Here is a 22,998-nt window from a genome sequence, read left to right as displayed (position 1 = left end):
CCTGCTGCTGGGTTGTTGCCCTCCTACGGCCTCCTCCACGTCTCCTGATGTACTGGCCTGTCTCCTGGTAGCGCCTCCATGCTCTGGACACTACGCTGACAGACACAGCAAACCTTCTTGCCACAGCTCACATTGATGTGCCATCCTGGATGAGCTGCACTACCTGAGCCACTTGTGTGGGTTGTAGACTTTCTCATGCTACCAGTAGAGTGAAAGCACCGCCAGCATTCAATAGTGACCAAAACATCAGCCAGGAAGCATAGGAACTGAGAAGTGGTCTGTGGTCCCCACCTGCAGAACCACTCCGTTATTGGGGGTGTCTTGCTAATTGCCTATAATTTCCACCTGTTGTCTATTCCGTTTGCACAACAGCAAGTGAAATGTATTGTCAATCAGTGTTGCTTCCTAAGTGGACAGTTTGATTTCACAGAAGTGTGATTGACTTGGAGTTACATTGTGTTGTTTAAGTGTTCCCTTTATTTTTCTGAGCAGTGTATATTGCAGCCTACAGGTAGAAAATATCCTAATAAAACAAAAATCTTATAAATCACATTGGCTACACCAGTGGTGGAAAAAGTACCCAATTGTCATACTTGATAAAGTAAAGATATCTTAATAGAAAATGACTCAAGTAAAAGTGAAAGTCACCCAGTACAATACTACTTGAGTAAAAGTCTAAACGCATTTGGTTTTAAATGTACTTAACTATCAAAAGTAAATGTAAATGCTAAAATGTACTTAAGTATCAAGAGTATAAAAATAAAAAAGATTGAAAAACAGCTGTTGGCTATGAGCTTTGATGCATACACTAAAAGCAGTTAATTTTGCAGGTCTTCATGGAAGGAAACATCACATTTCAAGTATAAATAATTTCAAATTCCTTATGTTAAGCAAAGCAGATGGTCACATTTTCTTGTTTTTTATTTATTTACAGATAGCCAGGGGCAAGCTCCAACTCTGACATAATTTGCAAATGAAGCATGTGTTTTGTGAGTCCCCCAGATCAGAGGCAATAGGGATAACCAAGGATGACCAAGTGTGTGAATTAGACCATTTTCCTGTCCTGCTAAGCATTCAAAATGTAACGAGTACTTTTGGGTGTCAGGCAAAATGAATGGAGTAAAGTACATAATTTTCTTTAGGAATGTAGTGAAGTAAAAGTGAAAGTCGTCAAAAGTATTCATAGTAAAGTACAGATACCCCAAAAAACGACTTAAGTAGTACTTTAAAGTATTTTTACTTAAGTACTTTACACCACTGGGCTACACATGGCCTGTCTGCAACAAAGAGCTGAGTACCAGCACCTCAAAATTTCACAGTGCTTGAGCTCCTGTTCTTCTTATAGAATATTAGCTCAAAAGTATTATGGAGCTCATGCACCTAAATATAAACAGCACCAGCACCCAAAATGAGTACCGGAACCTATTTCACTCCAAGTCAAGCACTGATAAGAAGTAATCAGGTAGGCCTATTTTATGTCGTTTCCACTGGATCAGAGCATGACATTTCTCCCTTTCACGCTGCGTGGTTATCGAAAGGAAGAGAGCTGGAAAGATTTTTCAAATACATTGAGGAACTATTATTATTCTCAATGGATGGAAAAACAGACATTGTTTGCTTGTGTTTGAGGTGAAGAAAACATTACTTTGAGAAGCTCCACAGGTCATTCATTAGTTGTGGTGCGTTAAGCCAATCAGAAATACTATCAATCCCAGATGGGCAAATTTATATGCCTAAATTGGCACGCAGATAAGGTAGCCTATAGGCCTACTTCTATGCATGCGTGTCCTTACTCAACATTGACAGGAACTGTCTAAACAAAAGACAATGACTAAATTGACAAAACTCGTAAATGGAAATAAATAAACCAAAACTTGTTTCTCACAAGTGTAGCATAGGTTGTGCACTCTGCAAACAATGTGTCCACTCCGACAATGATAATGACAAGACTGGAATAAGAATATTGAATGCATTAACAGAAATTACAATAACCAAAATAACAAACATTGTAGATATTATAGGAATTAACGTAAATGTATTGCTGGTGATATATGTAACGGGGAATTGATGTACACTAACAATCAATCGCAAACAATTCACACAATGAAGTTATGAAACAATGAATGTGCTCAAATTGGCAGGAGAGAGCGCATTCTGGAGAGAGAAGTGCATTGGGCATCTGGGTTAAGGTGACCAGATTTCTGAAATGAAAACCTGGGACATTTCCCAGTCAATATATAATTAAAATATCCAATGTTATATTATCTATGAAATAAAAATGGGGTACAATTCCGGTTTCATGTATTTAGCAGGCACACTGTGATAGAGAGAAAACAACTATATTACAGAAACACTACAGACAAGACAGAACTGTCCGATCTGAACAGCCATTCAGTGGTCCTGGTAGAATAAGAGCAGAAGAGAACATGAGCAAAATTGATAAAACAGACAACAGTATATGTGAAATACTTAACAACATAATAAAGAAATAAGATGCTGATGAGATTGGTAACTACATAATATACTTATACCAACCTAATCTGTATATTTCTCAGAAGAATGTATCTTCTTCAGGATTGCTCTGTCGTTGGACAGCTTCTCCATGAACTCCTGGCAGGGAAGGTTGAAGTTTGTCTTCACAATAAGCATGGCCTTGATGGTAGGAACAGTGAACCTATTTCCTGCTGCTGTCCATATATCATTCATTTGGGAGAACACTCTCTCGACTGGTGCATTACTTCCAGGTAAGCACATGACAACATACGCTAATCTAGCCAGGTTAGTGTGTGGGATGTCGTTCTCTTTGAAGTGGGTAACCACCGTGCTCCATCTCTGACTAAGCGGTGTCTCAGATGTTTTCCATTCTTCAAGCGATTCCCCCCTTTAGGAACTCTTGCAGGCCAGTAACCTCGTCAAACAATGCATCCTCATTGATGGTCACATTGGGGCATTTTTCCTGCAGCGTACCTGCTGCCTTCTGGATCTCTTCACGCTGAGGTTGCCTTTTTAAAAGGAGACAATGTAAATCTTTTAGATTATCTGTGTGCTTTCCCCATGCTTGGAAGCAGTTCACAGCCATAGTGAAGAATGATTGGGATGTTTTGAGAAAGCTCTCTTTAGACATGGCTCCATTTTCCTCCAGCTCTCTCAGAAGTCCTCTGACCAAAACTGGAATGAAGTTTTCATCACGTCTTGCAGTCAATTTTGCCTCAACGTTTCTCAGAATTGCAGCTGACTCCACCGCACAGCGGTCCTGGCCTTCAAGCATCTTGATCGTGTCACTGAATATGGTCAGGTTTCCATGGACAGAGGCCAGCCAAAGTTCAGTTAGTGGATCTTCGAACATTGTTTGCAGGACGACAGGACATTTGTCTTCAGAAAGAAAAAAGGATTTAAATGGCACATACATTTTCAGCACTCTTTCTAGAGCAGGGAGCATGGACAGCCAGCGAACATTGCTGTGTCCTAAAATGTTATAGTACTCCTGGCCAACAAACTCACAAAAGCCCTTCAGTCTTTCTACTCTGACGGTGAAAATATGAACATATCCAAATATCTTTGTGAGCAGGTACTCAACATCATATCCAAAGCTGTTCTGGCCGTATTATGAATGATGTGGGCAGGACAACCTAAGCCAATCACCTCCCGCTGCAGAGCATTTTTAACTTTGGTATGGACATTGACCCTCCCCAGCCTATTCAGTCCTCCAAAGTTGGTATTTGTTGTCGGGCAGAGAATGTTTTCCAGGTTACATTTTTGGATGACCACCAGGACCTCAGCTGCAATTTCCTCTGCTGTTTCTCCATTCAAGTCAACAAAATCAAGCAGTTTTGTTTCCACAGATGTGCTGCCATCATATATCTTACAATATCTGACTACTATTGGCAGCAGCTTTACATGTCCATGATTGGACGCATCAATGGACAGGGACACAAATGCAACCTGGTCTAGGTCCCGTGTTACCAAAGTAGTTGCCCATGGTGCTAACACGTTACTCACTAGGGCGTCACGTTTTGTCCTAGCACATGTAAACTTTGGCTCATAAAGCTTCCATGCCAGTTGTGCTGTGCAGTCCATAGATCTGTAACTGTGATTGTGTCGCATAGTGTGGTATGCAAAGACACCCACCTGCACAGCTAAACCATATTCTTCTTGGGAAGGCTCTACCTTCTTGAAGAATGTGGTGACAGAGGGCACACCAACACAGGCAATCAGAGGCTTTATGCTTTTTCATCTGCTGATGTTCTACCACTGACATTCTTCTCAGGCTGCCAATTGAAAGAGAGGAATTACAAAGGGTGCAGTGAACCATTCTATCATCTTGACCTGAGCGTATAAATGGAAATTCTCTCATCATGTTTTTCATAAGTGCATTTCCGTTTCTTGGAAAGAGTCATTGCATCTCCTCTGTCTGCTCTTCTTCACTCTCCTTGTGTCACTCTTCTTACTCTCAACTTTTTCTTCTCCTCCAATCTTTCTCCTCCTCTTTTCTTCACTCGTCTTCCTTCCTTTCCTTCTCTTCACCTTTCCACCTCACTCTTCTACACTCTCCTTGCTTCACTCTTTTTACTCCCTTCATTTTTCCTTTCCTTCCTCTCCAATCTGTATTAATAAATAGCATACTATTAGATAAAATATTTTGGTTAACAGATTCCCATTGCTTACCTCATTTTTGTATTTTAACTTTTAACATTGTATTTTAACATTTAACACTTTTAACTTTTAACATTGTTTGGAATAATAAATTGGCAGGCTCTGTAACCATATCTTTACCTTTCCTCCTATCTCCTTCACTCTTCTTCCTATCCAGTCTTCCTCATCTCCTTCCTCTCCACTGCTAATGTTATCCACGAACATTTCTAAATATATTTTCACACTACTCATTATAATGCCAAACCATTAAAATTGTAATCTACAAAAATATTCTGTAATTAATTGTGCATTCATTTAATATAATCACATTTTCAAAATAGCCGTAAACTGCATGTTTACATGTGAACGTTTTTTAACCTAGCTACCATAACAGTAGCTAGCTAACCTAGCTAGTTAACTTAGTCTACATAGCTAACGTTAGCTAGCATAACCTGTTTAAAACCTTATTGAGCAGATTATCTATCTATATAATCAATTGTGACATTATAACATCACTAGCTAGTATCTCAAACAATTGTAACTTACCTGGCTTGAAACTACATTTGTGGTGATGTTGTGGATTCACTTGACCCTTGCTAACTTCTGGCCGAGTTTTCCACAGCAGTTTTCTCTAAAACTATCGCGAGCAAGTAGTTAGTAGAATAAGAGTTAATAGCGAGCAGCCCCCTCTGTTGGCCTAAACAAGCACAACACAATTGAGACGTCAACCGGTAGGCTCTGCTGCCCGGTCTTTCTTGCCAAGTAAAATATTTCACTTTGCGGTCTGTTTTTAACGCACAGTTAAAAACGGGGACAACTCCAGGCTGGGACAGGCCACCAAAAACCGGGACTGTCCCCGGAAAACGGGGACGTCTGGTCACCCTAATCTGGGTGCATCGATTTCTGCATTGGCCATGCAGCATTGTGATACAGATTTAACAGACGTCAGGGAATGCAGCATTGTGATACAGATTTAACAGACGTCAGGGCATGCAGCATTGTGATACAGATGTAACAGACGTCAGGGCATGCAGCATTGTGATACAGATTTAGCAGACGTCAGGGTTTTCATAATTCTTGCGCATGGAGCCTCCGACCACTATTTCGGATCAAGCATAAATATACTTTTAGTCTAGGCCTCCGGAATGGATTACTTCACAGAGATGGGTGCAAATATATATTTGTTACTGCTCGACTAAAACAATCTCGGTCGACCAACAGCCTAACGACCATTCAACTAACTGAGTTCAGCCCTAAGGCAGTATGCATTTTGTGTTTAAAAAAGTTATTACAAAATATATTTAAAGAAATCTGCCCACACCTCTACAGAAATGTGATAAAATTTGCTGTTACACATTCTTTTAGAAATGGACATGGTCTAGTTCCAACATTTCCAAATCATACACCAAATGAGGGCATTTTTGTTACCATAAAAGGTGAGTGGAGGGCGTGTTCCAGTGTTGCTGTAGCACTCGTTCATGAGCACACAAATACACTTGAAGTCGGAAGTTTACATACACTTAGGTTGGAGTCATTAAAACTAGTTTTTCAACCCCTCCACAAATGTCTTGTTAACAAACTATAGTTTTGGCAAGTCGGTTAGGACATCTACTTTGTGCATGACACAAGTAATTTTTCCAACAATTGTTTACAGACAGATTATTTCACTTATAATTCACTGTATCACAATTTCAGTGGGTCAGAAGTTTACATGCACTAAGTTGACTGTGCCTTTAAACAGCTTGGAAAATTACAGAAAATGATGTCATGGCTTTAGAAGCTTCTGATAGGCTAATTGACATAATTTGAGTCAATTGGAGGTGTACCTGTGGATGTATTTCAAGGCCTACCTTCAAACTCGGTGCCTCTTTGCTTGACATCATGGGAAAATCGAAAGAAATCAGCCAAGACCTCCGGAAAAAACTGGAGACCTCCACAATTCTGGTTCATCCTTGGGAGCAATTTCCAAACGCCTGAAGGTACCACGTTCGTCTGTACTAACAATAGAAGGCAAGTATAAACACCATGGGACCACACAGCCGTCATACCGCTCAGGAAGGAGACACGTTCTGTCTCCTAGAGATGAACGTACTTTGGTGCAAAAAGTGCAAATCAATCCCAGAACTGGCAAAGGACCTTGTGAAGATGCTGGAGGAAGCAGAAAGGTAGCTCAGCAAGGAAGAAGTCACTGCTCAAAAACCGCCATTAAAAAAGCCAGATTACGGTTTGCAACTACACATGGGGACAAAGATCGTACTTTTTGGAGAAATGTCCTCTGGTCTGATGAAACATAAATAGAACTGTTTGGCCATAATGACCATTGTTATGTTTGGAGGAAAATAGGGGACGCTTGCAAGGCGAAGAACACCATCCCAAGCACGGTGGTGGCAGCATCATGTTGTGGGGGTGCTTTGCTGCAGGAGGGACTGGTGCACTTCACAAAATAGATGGCTTCATGAGGGAGGAAAATTATGTGGATATATTGAAGCATCTCAAGACATCAGTCAGGAAGTTAAAGCTTGGTTGCAAATGGGTCTTCCAAATGGACAATGACCCCAAGCATACTTCCAAAGTTGTGGCAAAATGGTTTAAGGACAACAAAGTCAAGGTATTGGAGTGGCCATCACAAAGCCCTGACCTCAATCCCATAGAAAATTTGTGGGCAAGACTGAAAAAGCATGTGTGAGCAAAAAGGCCTACAAACAATGACTCAGTTACACCAACTCTGTCAGGTGGAATGGGCCAAAATTCACCCTACTTATTGTGGGAAGCTTGTGGAAGTCTACCCGACACGTTTGACCCAAGTTAAACAATTTAAAGGCAATGCTACCATATACTAATTGAGTGTATATAAACTTCTGAGCCACTGGTAATGTGAAGAAAGAAATTCAATCTGAAATAAATCATTCTCTCAACTATTATTGTGACATTTTCACATTCTTAAAATAAAGTGGTGATCCTAACTGACCTAAGACAGGGAATTTTTACTAGGATTAAATGTCAGGAATTGTGAAAAACTGAGTTTAAATGTATTTGGCTAAAGTGTATGTAAATTTCCGACTTCAACTGTACAATATCACTCTGATTTATCAAGGAACTGATACATCAAGCTCAAAGAGTTTCACAGTCAGTCCTATCATCCTGGCCCTCTTCTCTTTAGTGCTTTTACATAACTAAGTGTTTCATAACCTGACAGATTCACACAGATGAACAAGCTGAGGAAGAACAGCAGCAGACTCTTTCTCTTTCTCTATCCCCCTCTCTCTCCCCACCCTCCTCTCTCTCTCTCCCCCACCCTCCTCTCTCTCTCCCCACCCTCCTCTCTCTCTCCCCACCCTCCTCTCTCTCTCCCCAACCCCTCTCTCTCCCCACCCCCTCTCTCTCTCTTCTCACCCCCTCTCTCCCCACCCCCTCTCTCTCTCCCCACCTCTCTCCCCCCTCTGTCTCTCCCCACCCTCCTCTCTCTCTCCCCCCCACCCTCCTCTCTCTCTCTCCCCCACCTCCTCTCTCCCCACCCCCTCTCTCTCTCCCCACCTCTCTCCCCCCCTCTGTCTCTCCCCACCCTCCTCTCTCTCTCTCCCCACCCCCTCTCTCTCTATTCTCACTCCCCCTCTCTCCCCCACCCCTCTCTCTCTCCCCACCCCTCTCCACTTCTGCAGGACTTTTCCTTTGGTTTGTTTCTTTCTTCCCGTCTCTGCTGTCCCTCCTGACTGAGCAGGAACAGCCAGACAGTGCCAGGCCATATGGAGCAGCAGGGCCAGCCCTGTGAGGGAGTCAATTTGCATTTGTGCATGCTGTATCACAGTGTGCCTTACATCCTGGCAGGGTTACACAGGCCTGACCCAAGGCTCTGGTACACCCACAACACCCAGAGAGCACCCAGGCTCTCTGGGAACAGGAAGGCTGACCCCACAACTGCTCACGGCTCTCGCTCTCTCTGTCCATCTCTGTCTCTCCCTCTTCTCTCACTTTCCTTCTCTCGCTATCTCTCTGTTTCTCACTGATTACGACTGCATACTAACAATTCGATATTAAACTGATTATGGCATTAGTCACCTTAACACTTTACTCTGGTTATCTTCATCAGCATAAGGTTGTAACTGAAGTACGCATAGGCCAATTAAAACACCTGGTTTTCTGAGCAATCTTTCAAATGATGTACAGTTTAATCGGAGTTCCAGCGGTGTGTTTGATCCAGCACCAGCAGCTCAAGCCTCCCTGTTATGGGCGAGTGAAGTGAGTTTGGAAAAACTGAAAGTATGTATCTTAGAAATAGTTTTCACATACAAACTTTATGCTGTATGTCTAAACCCAGAATCAAATGGGCTTCCCAAAAATAACATGGTCGCTGTGATCTAGAACGTTTATTTTGAATGACGATTTTCTGCATTTACTAAAGTTCCATCAGGTAGCCTGATTTCGGATGTATCCATTTAAACAGGATTATTAGGGAAATAGTTATTCTTGCAAAGCATGTAAAGTTTAAATCAAACAGTTATATTAATCTATTTACAATAATAGTATTATTATTGTGTGCATGTAACTGTACTCACTCACTGTGTCATTTTCTCTCTATCCCTCTATCTCTCTTTCTCCTTCGATCTGTCTCTCTTTCTCTTCCTCCCCCTTCTCGCTATCTCCCTCTCTCTACCCCTCTCCCTCCCTCTACCTTCCTCTGTCTCTCCCTCTCTCTTTCCTTTAACTTTTAACTGCAGTCTGATCAGTTTGCCACTGCAGCAGATTTTTATGGGAGGACATTTCTGCAGATGGACAGTTTGCAGAATTCCCTCCCCAGGACTATTGCCTTCTGCTAGCTGCCATTAGAATTTATAGCCTTGCCCTGTGCTCTGGGCTCTGTGCAGTTCAGATTTCAAACAGGGTGTGGGTTCTGGAAGTGTCATTATGCAAAGACAGGCAGTGAGTGTAAGGTAACTTTTGTTTTAAGGGTACCTTCATAAGATCTTCATAACACATTCATAACCCATACGTAATGCATTCATGAGCATTTCATACATTCATTATATTCAAAGGAGTGAGTGTTTTTGTTGTTTTTAGTGTGAGAAACGTCTACAGGACAAACCAGAGCAACACTTTGAAAACAATTAGATCTGTAGGGATTTCTTTGGCAGTGGCACATCCCATTGTAATGCATGTGTTTTGAGAGCAGAGAAGAGCTCATATTCTCCAACACCTCTACTCCTGCTATCAGAGAGGGCAAGTGGAAGGTCTGCTCTAATGAATTCACCTTTTCCCCTGGAGAACCCAACTGAACCACAACCTCCCAACTAGAATACAGCAACAGAAACTCATCATATCTTACATGGTGTTTCTTTACAGCCCATTAGCCTCTACCCTGTCCATCTGTTTATTGTCCACGGAGGCACTGTCTGAACCACAGTAGGTCCATGAATAGGAAAATGGATGTGTCAAAAATTCTCCCAAAAATTGTGATGTTTTACAGAAATCCCAGTTTGAATATTCCCAGAATCAGTATGGGATAAGCAGGAAATCCAGAATCCTTCAACTAGGATTTCTGAAAAAAATCCTAATATGTGTTTATTTAACACTCAATAAAAACAGCTTCAGTGAAAAGGAGCTGTGTAGAACAATTAATTGGTACAGAGCTTTTAAGGACATCATCCTCCTTAAAAATATGACAAATATTTATGATTTGTTAATGCTGTCCTTGTCATGTGATTATAAATGTAATTGGAATATAGGGTAAGTAGCAGTGGAGGATTTAGGCAGAATTCTAAATGATATTATTAAGCCTTTCGGGTTTGCACTAAACCGTGTATTGTTAATCACTGGGTGCATTTGTTGTAGCTGTGAGTTTGGGGGGAGGAACACTCAAGGATCCACCCTAATGGGGAACAGGGTGCAATGAAAAGTGCACTACTTTTGACCAGACCTAGTGGGGAGCCAATTGAGCTGCAGACAACATAGCTTCTAAAGTAGGCAGGCAGGCACTGTTAAAGTCAATGGCTGGACAAGTCTGCACTCTGAGAGCTTAAACATGTCAAAGCACCACGATGTTTCCATCTGATGAACAGAAGGAGCTTTCTGCTCTCTCCTCTCCCTCGTTCACTCTTCACTTCTCTCGCCCCTTTCCTCCTTTTTTCTATGCATCTCTCCTCTCCATCTCCCTCTCCCAGACTGATTATAAAGCTTAGGTCCGCATTGCATCCCACTGCGGGATCTCAACAATATGCTGTGGGGCTGGTGTCATACACGCTGAGTGTCAGACATACACTTACTCAGAATCCCATGCATGCATACACACACACACACACACACACACACACACACACACACACACACACACACACACACACACACACACACACACACACACACACACACACACACACACACACACACACACACAGCTTAGTAGGATGGCGATCAGGCACATCATGTACTGTACAGTACTGTATGTGCCATGAACTAATATCAAAGGTATAGACAGCTACATGTGGTATCGTCTTGAATGATTGATGAACCTGCTTGTGAGGCTGGGGTTCCCCTTGTAACTAATACAAATGGGATCTCTTCTGTTCTTTTTCTCTCTTTCAGTTTTTCCCCTATGGAGATGCTTCAAAGTTTGCCCAGCATGCATTCAGGACCTTTGATAAGAACGGGGACGGCACCATCGATTTCAGAGAGTTCATCTGTGCCCTGTCTATTACATCTCGAGGCAGCTTCGAACAGAAACTCAACTGGGCCTTCAACATGTACGACCTAGATGGAGATGGCAAGATCACACGAGTGGAGATGCTGGAGATCATTGAGGTAGAGTTCAGCCCGTACAGATTAAGCTTGAATCATAATCGGGGCCCATAGGGCTCTGGTCAAAAGTAGTTCACTATATAGGGAATATGGTACCGTTTAGGATGCAACCAAATCTCTTTGGTTCAGCTATTCATGTCATATGAGTTAAGGTGTTGAAATATTAGTCATGGTTACGGGGTCTTTCTCAAATGCCTTTTGTTCTGCACTTTAGATTTGACTCTTTTCCTTCTGAACGTTTACATTTCCTCCTCTTGCCCTTAATGCCCTCGTACAGTAGGTGCCTTGAATACAAATCAGGTTGGGTTTTTCGGAGAACGTGTTTGACCTATAAATGTCTCTACTTTAGTAAACAATGATTGAACTCTAATTTCTCCCCCTCTGTGAAGGCCATCTACAAGATGGTGGGGACTGTGATCATGATGAAGATGAATGAGGACGGCCTGACGCCTGAGCAGCGAGTGGACAAGATCTTCAGCAAGATGGACAAGAACAACGACGACCAGATATCACTGGACGAGTTCAAAGAGGCAGCAAAGAGCGACCCTTCCATTGTATTACTCCTGCAGTGTGACCTGCAGAAATAGAGGAGAGGGGAGCTTGAGAACCGCCACAGACTGCACAGAAGATTCATGTTCCATTCAGTTTGCAGCTATTTCCACTGAAAAAAATATGCTTGGACTACCTTTCAATGGATCCGCTTCTTGATGTTTGAAACACTTGTGTGCATGAGAATGTTATTTGCTAGAAACAATTTATACGTACATATACACACACATAACGAGCTACACACACCCCATAAGATACAAACAAACCACACACTCACTACATATTCACACTACGCACAAATATATAGATATATAAATATTATATTTCAATTATTTAAAATCAACTGCCAAAATGTGAAGTGTGCAAAGTATTTTCCATACACTCATTCCACTGGAGCTTGAGCATCAGTGATGTGCTATGTTGAATTACGCTACAACTTTATTGTTCTGAGTTTACTGACGCTATCTATGTGTTTCATATATTGAGTAATGTCAACCAAATCAAATTCCTATGGTAACGTAGCTGTTTCTGATAAACCATGTATCCATTCTTATAAAAGATTAGATTTGGATAGATAAAGAGATGGATTAGTAGCCTATTCATCACAAACGTTTCCTTCCAAATGTGCTTGTACTGTTGGTGAATATAAATGTAGTTCATTTGCATGCCTTTAGGTTTTGCCTTAAGAATGATCTCCTTATTTTGCATCCTATAAGAATAACGAAGACAAAGCCTATGAACGAAACGCCGTTAAACAGTTAAACATAAAATATTTGAATATGAAAAACATATTACAGTATAGGTCACAAGTATTGATGAATGGGATGTGTTGTTTGTGATTTGTCAAGACATTATTTTTGTGGGAGCATGTTCCTTGTAGATAATAATAGTTAATAATAATAATAATAGTAAACATACCCCTATTTAAAATCTACCATCTCATGAGCCCATTTTGAACGAGGAGATATTGAATGTGCCATATTTAACAACAAAACCAAAAGTCTGTATGAATACAAGAAAAATATTTGGCTGATTTGGACCGAAATAAATGAAATACATTGAAATAAAACCACATCAGTATTGTCGGGGGAAGTATAGCCTATGAGGCATAACTAATGAGAGGCAATGTAACATCTATCTGAAAATTAGCGCAGCCCAATAACAATGTAGAGTTTTATAGTGTATTTTATCCTACGTATTATTGCTCCACTTAGTTTTGGTCTATGTCATCACACCATTTCTTCAATGAAGATACAGGTTGCATATCAATGTGCTGAATTCAATGAAGTTCCTGTCATGAGTTTATTAATACCACTCATAGATATAAAGAGGAAATGATCTAAGGCCAGTGCGACATTGTGTTAGACATTGATTGATATTATCTCATACCGTTTGTCTCTTTCAGTTTAAAAACGAGTGTAAAAAAAGAGCAATGTGTTGAAAGAACAAGTGAATGCCATACTTTATGAACCAAGCCAAGAGGACAAAACCCCTTAAACCATGTTTTGGTAGGCTATACAGTTTGCCCAAAGTGTACCCAACGACGCGCTCCTCTTTATTGATCAACTTTTTGTACTTTTTTATTCCTCTCACTGAAGCATACAAACTGTATAGTAGCTCCTTCCTTTTCAGGTGCACTGTATCCTATTCTCCAATAAAGACAACAGCTTAGAAATAGCCCGAGACCCCTGGCCTGGTCCCAGATCGGTTTGTGCCATCTTGTCACGGTGCGACAAAGGAGTTGGCAAGACAGCACAAACGGATCTGGCAGCAGGCTATGAGACCCCAGCTTGACTGGAAATATTAATTCACCTGTACACCTTCATTGTCTCGGTACTGTGGATCTGTCTCCGTACGATGGTCACACGCAATCTCACAGACAGCTCTGGCCCGATTTGGACAAAACTTTGGTGAATAATGCGTCTTGCCATAGAGATCCAGCGTTTACTAAATTACACTGAATGGACCTAGGCAGGCGCTATAGTAATTAACAGAAATGTGTTTGTCACACGATCCCAATTGGACCAAGGGAGGGCGCTGTATCATTGGTGGGGGAGGACATGTTTACTGTTGCCTTGTTTAAAGATTGCAGACACGGCTTATATAAATCACTAGTTGCAATTTGGTAACTAACCACCCATTTCGTTTCACATGCCATCTGCACATTTGGGAGGAGTTATTTGATTCATTTATTTTCAAATTGACTGCGATATCAAGACCAAGTCCACCATCATTCCTCAAGAAATTAGTCTGACCGTTTGTAATCTGAAACTTCACATGAACATCTTTGCCCAGAAATGTTTGTACTTAAAACTATTATTAATCAGATACCAAATGTAAGCAAAGGCAACAGTGTCAACTAAAGGATTATTTTGTACATGTAGCATGTATTGTGTCCCTGATAACATGGCTGCACTACTCGTGTTGTGATTTAAACTAATAAAATAACTATGGGCTGTTTTCTGAAAGTGTACTGCATATAGCCACCAGATGTCACTTGTGTCAGTGATATTAGAATACGCAGGCAAACCAATGGTAGAGATTGTCCTCTTGTTGATGTCTTGGGTATAGATCTACCAACTCCCAGAACATCTCAGTTCTCTAAAGACGAGCTGAACTACCCCCATGACAAATATGGTGTTAGCTGAGACAAAGTTATGTGAAAATAAAGCAGACTGATGTTATACTGTGAAATACTGACTGCAAAGATCCCTGGTTCAGGATAGTGTGAAAGACCCCGCGCATTGCATGTATATAATATACAATAGAACTGCAGGCAATCGTGTGTGCCTGTATGCAACGATTGTGACCTATACCTCTACTTTGACCTGGACCTCGTTACTTTTTCACCAAGAGTGCCATAACAGATGTGCATTCATGCAAGACGTATGGCCAGCAGCTTTTATAAAAAGGACCATTTTACCGAAATACATTTATTTGACAGAATCTGAAATCTAAAAGTGAATTTGTATGAATAGATTTTTGATGCATACATTTTGTGGAAGATTTTTCAGAGATGGTATGTGTTCAATATGCACCACAGAAACAAATGAAGTAAAAAGACAAACAAGCCTGCCAAAGGCAATGAAATCTAACAAAAGTAGAAAATACCTGCATGCTAAATTTTGCGACAAACAATTTCACACTTGTCAAAATGCACATTCTGTACCAGGGAAGGACAATGGGGAAAAGGGGAAAAAGGTGAGTCTATTTTGGGGGATCTGTGTTGATGCCGTATTTCTCCTTCAGAAGCTTCAGCTGCTCCTCTTTCTTCTTTGTGTCCATCTTCTGGAACGCCTGTGAGAGAAAGCGTGAAATGGAGACCATGAATTATACATGCTCAAGTGCAAAACTATACATTGTTTTTTTACAAATCAGACAGGCAGACCTGTCAGGCAATTTCTTTTTACATTGATTACAACATTTACCTCACATTAGCTCCTTAATGGTAGAGTCAGTGATGTACATAGTAAACTGCAATATCGGGCCGACATCCACAACAACGAGCAGTGAAACTACATAGACAGCGTGACGAGAGCGTACCGTCATACCTCCGTCAACGTGGTTTTCAGGGTGCTGCACTGGGAGCATGACGAGATGTGTGGCCACAAACGTCAGTGACGCAATAGCTGCGATTTTCTCTGGTTTTATCCGTAAACATTCAACTTTTCTTAAAGCTAAAGAATTTACGGGTAAGTAACCTTGTAATTTTATCAAATGTCCAATGAAATTGGGAGTATAGCAAGTGAAGTGATCAATACAGCTAGCTAGATCATCCAATGTAGAATGTACTTTGTCTTTTTTTAAATACACACCTAAAATGTGAGACTGAACCTTTCAACGTGTGCAGGCCAGGATGAGTTGCCATTTTCCTACTAATATATATTTTTATAAACACCACAAATGGCCGCTCTGGTCAGCGGGTGTGCTCGACCCCACCCTCCCTGAGAAGCCGGCAAGGCACCGATCCAAAAGGGATTTTCCAAGTGCCATTTTCCTATTTATTATTGAAGATTTGTGAATTTATATTTGATATTATGCATTTCTGTGAATCTATGTCTCTGCCATGCTCTGGCTGCCAAGAAACATAGACTAAAAGGGCAAAACTACACTGCTTCAAGCTAGCCTTGGTTCGTAGACATGCTGCCTTTTGCATGTGGTATATCACGTCTCATAGATCAGCGCGAGTTGTTAAAACTGCGGATCACGTTACGGAGACGGTACGTTGGTCATAACCAGTGCGATGAGGGAGGCTAAACTTCTCCGATGTATTGGTCCCGCAGCTTCACATTGCAGCAGAGTGACGCGCAGTAGCGCACCCATGCAAATCCTCTGTGTGAGTGCATCATCTTGCATCGCTTGTCTGCAATATCTGTGGTTCACCCTGTTGCTCGTGGCAACAAATTACTTTGTCTCAGTTTAATTAAAATGATCACAGATCTGGACTTCCTCCAGACACCTACAGGGTAAAATGTAAAGTACCAGCATTGACTACACTGTTTGTTCAGTATAATTTCTCTTATCTACAAAGCGATGAAAGTTATTAATCCCTACTAGATACCCCTTTGACATGATTTATCGACAATGGTAAGAGACTTTGCAAGGTCCTTGATAGAATAGATCATACATAGGTCTACGTACCCTGTTTGCATTGTAGTATAAAACTACAAGATATCTGTTACAGACATTGAATCCAGACAGGTGATCGCAGGCGTTCTTGGCATCAAAGATATCCTCGTAGACTACGTAAGCTGTCCCTCTTGATTCCGGTGTGTTTCCACTGAAAAACAGGGCACAACAAGACAGACATAGAAGACAAGGATGAGACTTTGTGGTTGAACACCTGCCACAGTTCTGCAGACTACACACAAGAAGATAATACCTAGAATTGGGCTGATCCCATCCAGAGCAACAATCTTTGACTTACGTTCGAATCTGTCGTATTGGTCCATATTTCCCAAAGATGTCGTACATTTCTTCAGCTGTGATCTTGTATGGTAGATTTCTAATGTAGAGTATTCTGTTGACTTCAGGTGGTAATCGAATCTGCAAAGGAAACAGAATTCGTAACTGATAAGCTCCATTTAAGCCATGTTTCCATTGGCACTTTGAAATCAACCCAGGTTAGGCTGGCTCAAATTGCGTTGCTACTGCCTCCAGAAATAAAATATGTTATGTTGATAGGTAGCCAATATGTGACTGCAGCTGGCTTTGCTAATATTGCTAGCATGATATTGGAGAATTTAATTCACCCTCACCAGGACAGCAAAGAAAGAGCGAGCTAGCGAGGGAGGGAGAGAGAGATTGGAGGGGCACAGCCAGGCTTGTCGGCAACCAGTCAGGCAGGCAGACTACATCTTTTGATTACCGATGGACAGTTCAATCGCAATGCTGTATTTCTTGGCTTGCAATGTCTCGCGCAAGTTCACTAAAGTAGGGGCTATCAATGAGTAGGCAGAGCTATTCTACATGCAACAGACACCAGCGTTCTTCATAGTAAAGAGAAAGCGGAGCAGGCGAGGGAGAGAGGATCAGAACCGTGCGCATAGACGATATCTTGGTCATCTGTATTTAGCAATGCCTCGTAAATTCACCAACAGTATATATTAGGCTATCAATGAGAATGGCTAAGCTATTCTTCATAGTGTCAGTGAATTGAAGTTGAACATTACCAAATGCATCAGTTTAATTAGGCCTAAATGTGCAATAAAAAGTATTGCCTATAGCTTATTTAATGAAAGACTGGATGGCTGTTGATGTCCTAGGTCAGGGCTCACCAACCCTGTTCCTGGAGAGTTACCTTACTGTAGGTTTTTACTCCAACCCAAGTTATAATTAACCTGATTCAGTTTATCAACCAGCTAATTGTTGAATCAGATGCACTAGTTTTGGGTTGGAGTGAAAACCTACAGGATGGTAGCTCTCCACGAACAGGGTTGAAGAGCAATGTCCTAGGTAATAAATCGCAAAGCAGCCTCCCCGCTAAACCAGTTGGAAATGGCAAGTTCACTTTCTCATCCATAAACATAGTCAAGTGCAAATGCGGTTCAGAAGCGCAAATCAGCAGGATGTGGGGCATTGTTATCAGGAAGGACATCTACCAAGGATAGATCGCTAAAATAATGATTATGAGCACACTTCATCAATGTAAATATTATGGGAGAACTATACATACGGCAGCCAAGCACGAGTTATCAGTGTAGCCTGTTATCATCTAGACATGACGGTGAAATATCTTCACACCTACAATAACCTCCAGGCTTCTGTTATAAGAGCCAATTCAATTTGAAGAAAAATAATTATAAGGGGCATTTTGAAAAAACAAATCCTGTGTGAATCATCATCTGGAATAACACACATGCTTGGATAATAATTACAGAACCAACATCTCTAGTAATGCCTGTCTGAACAAGGCTATAACATGGAAAAGAATTGGCTTATCAGCGTAGAGTGCACACATCATCCAATGGGATCCGTCAAAGCTTCACACAGCAGATATATCACTAATATTCTAGTTCACACGTCACCTTCTATATTCAAACTAAAATAGGCCTTTTATAGGGAAATGGGCAGCGTCATGCTCATGTCATTCCACTAGAACACAAATGTAGTCTTCCTAGTAGGACTCCATAATAATGAGATGGTGTATTGGAACTTTGTAAACGGCTAAAAATCAAGCTAGGCTTCCTCTATATAAACAGGACATTTTTGTCCTCTACAAATAGAAGACAAATTGTGCAAGCTACTTTTGTCTGTTATAGATTATGGGGATATTATTTACATGCATGCTACGGCATCAACAATTAAATCGCTGGATGCTACTTATCATTGCGCACTTAGGTTTATTACATGTGCTAGCTACAGAACTCACCAGTGTTTTATATCAAAATGATGGTTGGACTTCGCTGTCTATGAGACGAGAACAACATGCTCTCGTGTTTGTCTATAAAGCACTTCAGAATAAGCTACCTTCTCATTTATCATCACTCATCAATATTAGAATTATAATTCCTAAAGCCAGGTCTCAAGCATGGATTACACTTGAGGCCCATGCGATTTCCAGAGTTGAGTATGGCTGCCTTTTCCTGTTATGCTCCTTGCCTATGGAATAGCCTGCAGACTAAACTTAAACTTGAGACTCTTGTCCCCCTTGCCCATTTTAAACATTTATTGGAGGATTTTTATATTGCTTGTAACTGTTTTGGGTAAAGCAAGTTCTTGTGCTGTTAGGGGAATAACCTGTGTAAATGTAATCTGTTGCTGTATTTTTTTTTGTGTTATCTGTGATCGTTTTCTTAATCATTGTACCTAAACTTTATGTGTAAACATGTATACGCAGGGCACAGCTGTAAAAGAGACCTTGGTCTCAGTCTGTGTTCCTTGTTGAAATAAAGGTAAAATAATATTGTGTGTGCATTGTCTCAGCGCGTTTAGGGAGTAGAGCCAGAGTTGACTCCTACGACTCCAATCACAAGGGTCGGAGTCATGCACCACTAGTTTTATATTTAACTAGGCAAGTTATTTAAGAACAAACTCTAATTTACAATGACGGCCTACCCCGGACGATGCTGGGCCAATTGTGGGCTGCCCTATCGGACTCCCAATTACGGCCGGTTGTGAAACTGTGTGGAATCGAACCAGGGTCTGTAGTGACGCCTCTAGCACTGAGATGCAGTGCCTTAGACCGCTGTGGCGCATCCAGCAGTGATCAGCTTGGTGGTAGCATAATAAAGGCGTCACCAGCCCGAATTCTAATTGAGCTGGCACAAGTTGTGAAAGTTGTGATTCGAGCTGGGTTTCCCTCGACCCAGCTCGAATTTGAGAATTTCATTCGAGCCAACTCTAATTTGGCCTTAATTTTAAGTGCCGGTGAAAACGGGGCTTTATTTATAACAAAATCAAGTAAAATAAGTATCAACAGCTGTGCCAAGTTATAAACAGTAATGTTAACGTTATAGTTACACAGTTGAAAGGAAGCTACTACTAGCTAACGTTAACTAGCTAGCCAACTCGCATAGTTAGCTTTCTAGCTCGAGACTTCAGTAAAAAAAGCCAGCTTTAATTTCCCTCCAAAAATTACATTTAAATTGTGTTTTATAGTTAATGTCTTCATAAAATACAAATTAATCGACGAAGCCATCCGCCTTTATTTAGCGTTTCTTAATAACGTTAACGTCGCTAACTAACGTCGTTAGCTAAGTGAGCTAGCTAGCTAACAGTACGCGTCGCCAGCCATCCAGCTACCACGCTAATTCTGTATTTATAGAAGGTAAACCTGACTCAGTTGATTGTCGCTATCATTTCAACACAACAAAAAACATGATAGATGTGAACTTACATTAGCTCGTTTAGCTGCTTGCATAGCCATAGTTGTATGTTTTCTGTACAAACTCTAAGAAAAAAAATAGAGTACTGGTTTGGTGGTCGACAAACAGACGCAGCTTGTTTACGTATTTCCGTTTCCAGACGGTTCTGCGGCTGCTTCTTCTTATTCTATGGTGTAATGGCTTTCGCAACAATTACATGTGCATTCCGCCACCTACTGTGCTGGTGAATAATAAGGATCCAAAAGGAAAACAGTTGGGCAAAAATTAATAAAATATGATACAAACTACCAAAACATTTATTAACTAAACAAAATTAACCTGCTTTTCTGTAAAAATCTCATTCTAATCAGGCTCAGAAGCCTCCTGTGAGGGCAAAACATTTCCTAGCGACAATAGTTATTTTTGTGCTTCTACCGTGAAGTCTTGGTGCCCCAAAAACTTTTTGGCTGCAGATATAATGATATCCAGCTTTTTGGACTTATTAGACACTTGTGCTGTACAATTAATCACTGTGGCTATAAATGCCACAAAATCCACTTTCTTCACAATGAGGGTATCCAGATCACTCGATTGACAGTGTGTGTGAGTGTGTAGGGCCCTTTGAGTGTGCATAGAGACAGTGCAAAAACTGAAATAAAAGGTCAATAAACATACAAGGTTATAGTCTGCGTAGCTATTTATTGTATCAGTCGTATTGCTTGGGGATACAAGCTGTTCCAAGAGCCTGTTGGTGTCAGACTTGATGCACCGGTACCTCTTGCCATGCGGCAGCAGACAAAATCGTCTATGGCTTGGGTGGTTAAGGTCTTTAACGATTTTCCGGGCCTTCTTTTCACACCACCTGATATAGAGGTCCTGGATGGCACAGAGCTCGGCGCCAGTGATGTACTGGGCTGTCTGCACTGTAGCGCCATTCCTGCTCTGTAGCCCCATGCGATTAAGGGCGTTGCTAGTGCCATACCAAGCACTGATGAAGCCAGTTAATATGCTCTCAGTGGTACAGCTGTAGAACCTTTTGAGGATCTGCTGAGGGCCCATGCCAAACTTTTTCAACCTCCTAAGGGGGAAGAGGCACTGTCGCGCCTTCTTCATGACAGTTGCGTGTGCGTTTGGACCATTTTAAGTGATTTGGACGCAGAGGAACTTGAAGCTATCTCAAATCAAATCAAAGTTTATTTGTCATGTGCGCCGAATACAACATGTGTAGACCTTACAGTGAAATGCTTACTTACAGGCTCTAACCAACAGTGCAATTTCAACAACAAAAAAAGGTATAAGGTGAACAATAGGTAAGTAAAGAAATAAAAACAACAGTAAAAAGACAGTGAAAAATAACAGTAGCGAGGATATATACGGTAGCAAAGCTACATACAGGCAACGGTTAGTCGGGCTGACTGAGGTAGTATGTACATGTAGATATGGTTAAAGAGACTATGCATATATGATAACCAGAGAGTAGCAGTAGCTACCTGCTCCACTGCCGCCCCGTCGATGTGGATGGGGGCGTGCTCACCCCCGTTTTCCTGTAGTCCATGATCAGCTCCTTGATCTTGCTGACATTGAGGGAGAGGTTGTTGCTCCAGCACCACACTCCCAGGTCACTGACCTCCCCCCTGTAGGCCTGGTCAGGCCTTCCACCGTTGAGTTGTCAATGAACTTGATGGTGTTGGAGTTGTGTGGAGTTGTGTGGAATAAGGGGTAGTTACAGTGTAGAATAAGAGGTAGTTAGAGAGATGGTTGGCCATGGAATACACATAGAATGGGGTGCTGGTGTGCTTCTGCACCTCTTTTAGGTCGTTATCACAACTATCCGGCCCATGTTCAGTCATACTCGGGGTCTCGCGTGTGTCCCTCAATGTCATTCCGTCTCAGTTGCAGCATTCAAATCGTGGTCATCATGTGTCTGAATCACAACATTAAAGACGATGAGTGATCACAGCCTATCCACAAATTGAGCCATAGGCAATACAACTTAAGCATTGAGGACAGCCTTTTGTAGACAACATGGTGGTTTACACTATGTCTACTGTGTGTGTGAATGATGGAAGAATCTTACCCCAGCTGTAGGTACACTTAGGCTTGCACATCAACCAGTACTGGGACCATTGTAGACTTGGGATGCTTGCTCTCAAAGTGCTGCTTGAATGAATTCGTGTCTGCGTCGATAGGACAAGTACAACATGGAGGAAGTTAACAATCTTTGGCTGAGATTGAACTCAAAGTTGACACAAATGATAAACTAAGCAATACTACGACACATATGAAAGACTGTACCACGCAGGCCAGTACAATAGCCTACAGATGGAGAGGAAACTAAAGGCAGCTACCGGATCAGAGCACGAGTGGTGGAAGTTGGCGGAAGTGGATGCTGAGTTCGAATTAAGCAGCGCGTCAAGTAAATTTGGTAGTAGTAGTAACGAAAACTGGAACAAAAAGGAAATTGTCTAAAATTGGAGTAGAGGATACATGTGTAAATGATCATGAATCGCTTCTTGTTGGGATGTGTTTTATTTGTCAATTTTTTTTTTCGGCATTTGTTGAGTTAAGGATGCATGTGGGAAACCTGTTTGAGGTGTCAAATGGTGAACTAAGCGCTTGGAAAAGTGAAGTCTGTCAGAGTGACCAGGTATGTATTTCTAAAGAGCTGAGGAAGATTGCAGTGGGCCACAAAAGAATCCGGAAGTTTTGAACTTCTGAGTAG

The 22,998-nt window shown here is 41.4% G+C and overlaps 2 protein-coding genes and 1 long non-coding RNA gene across 4 annotated transcripts in view; 1 reads left to right on the top strand and 2 right to left on the bottom strand.

Moving 5' to 3' along the window:
• The window catches only part of vsnl1a (visinin-like 1a), a 61,669-nt gene extending 47,239 nt beyond the window's left edge, over positions 1-14,430 (top strand). For both annotated transcript variants that reach the window (XM_014144859.2, XM_014144860.2), the window contains exons 3-4: positions 11,209-11,424; positions 11,811-14,430. In XM_014144859.2, coding sequence (XP_014000334.1) covers positions 11,209-11,424; positions 11,811-12,008 — 414 coding nt within the window. In that variant the 3' untranslated portion in view covers positions 12,009-14,430. The remainder of the gene's footprint in view (positions 1-11,208; positions 11,425-11,810) is intronic.
• On the bottom strand, positions 2,620-5,651 carry LOC106571606 (uncharacterized). The gene is made up of 3 exons (XR_001320951.2): positions 5,179-5,651; positions 4,774-4,859; positions 2,620-4,602 (listed from the first exon to the last, which is right to left on the bottom strand). It is a non-coding gene; the product is annotated as an uncharacterized lncRNA (long non-coding RNA).
• A 457-nt stretch (positions 14,431-14,887) lies between the features above and the next one.
• sf3b6 (splicing factor 3b, subunit 6) lies at positions 14,888-20,463 on the bottom strand. Its single transcript, XM_014144864.2, has 4 exons — positions 20,309-20,463; positions 16,898-17,016; positions 16,612-16,750; positions 14,888-15,267 (listed from the first exon to the last, which is right to left on the bottom strand). Exons 1-4 carry the CDS (start codon positions 20,336-20,338, stop codon positions 15,178-15,180), a joined length of 378 nt encoding a protein of 125 aa, XP_014000339.1. The 5' UTR covers positions 20,339-20,463; the 3' UTR covers positions 14,888-15,177.
• Between the last annotated feature and the right edge of the window lie 2,535 nt (positions 20,464-22,998).

Source organism: Salmo salar, chromosome ssa15, assembly GCF_905237065.1.
Source record: "Salmo salar chromosome ssa15, Ssal_v3.1, whole genome shotgun sequence".
Lineage (NCBI taxonomy): Eukaryota > Metazoa > Chordata > Actinopteri > Salmoniformes > Salmonidae > Salmo > Salmo salar.
The sequence above is the reverse complement of the archived record's forward strand: the minus strand, read 5'-3'. Positions and strand labels throughout refer to the sequence as shown.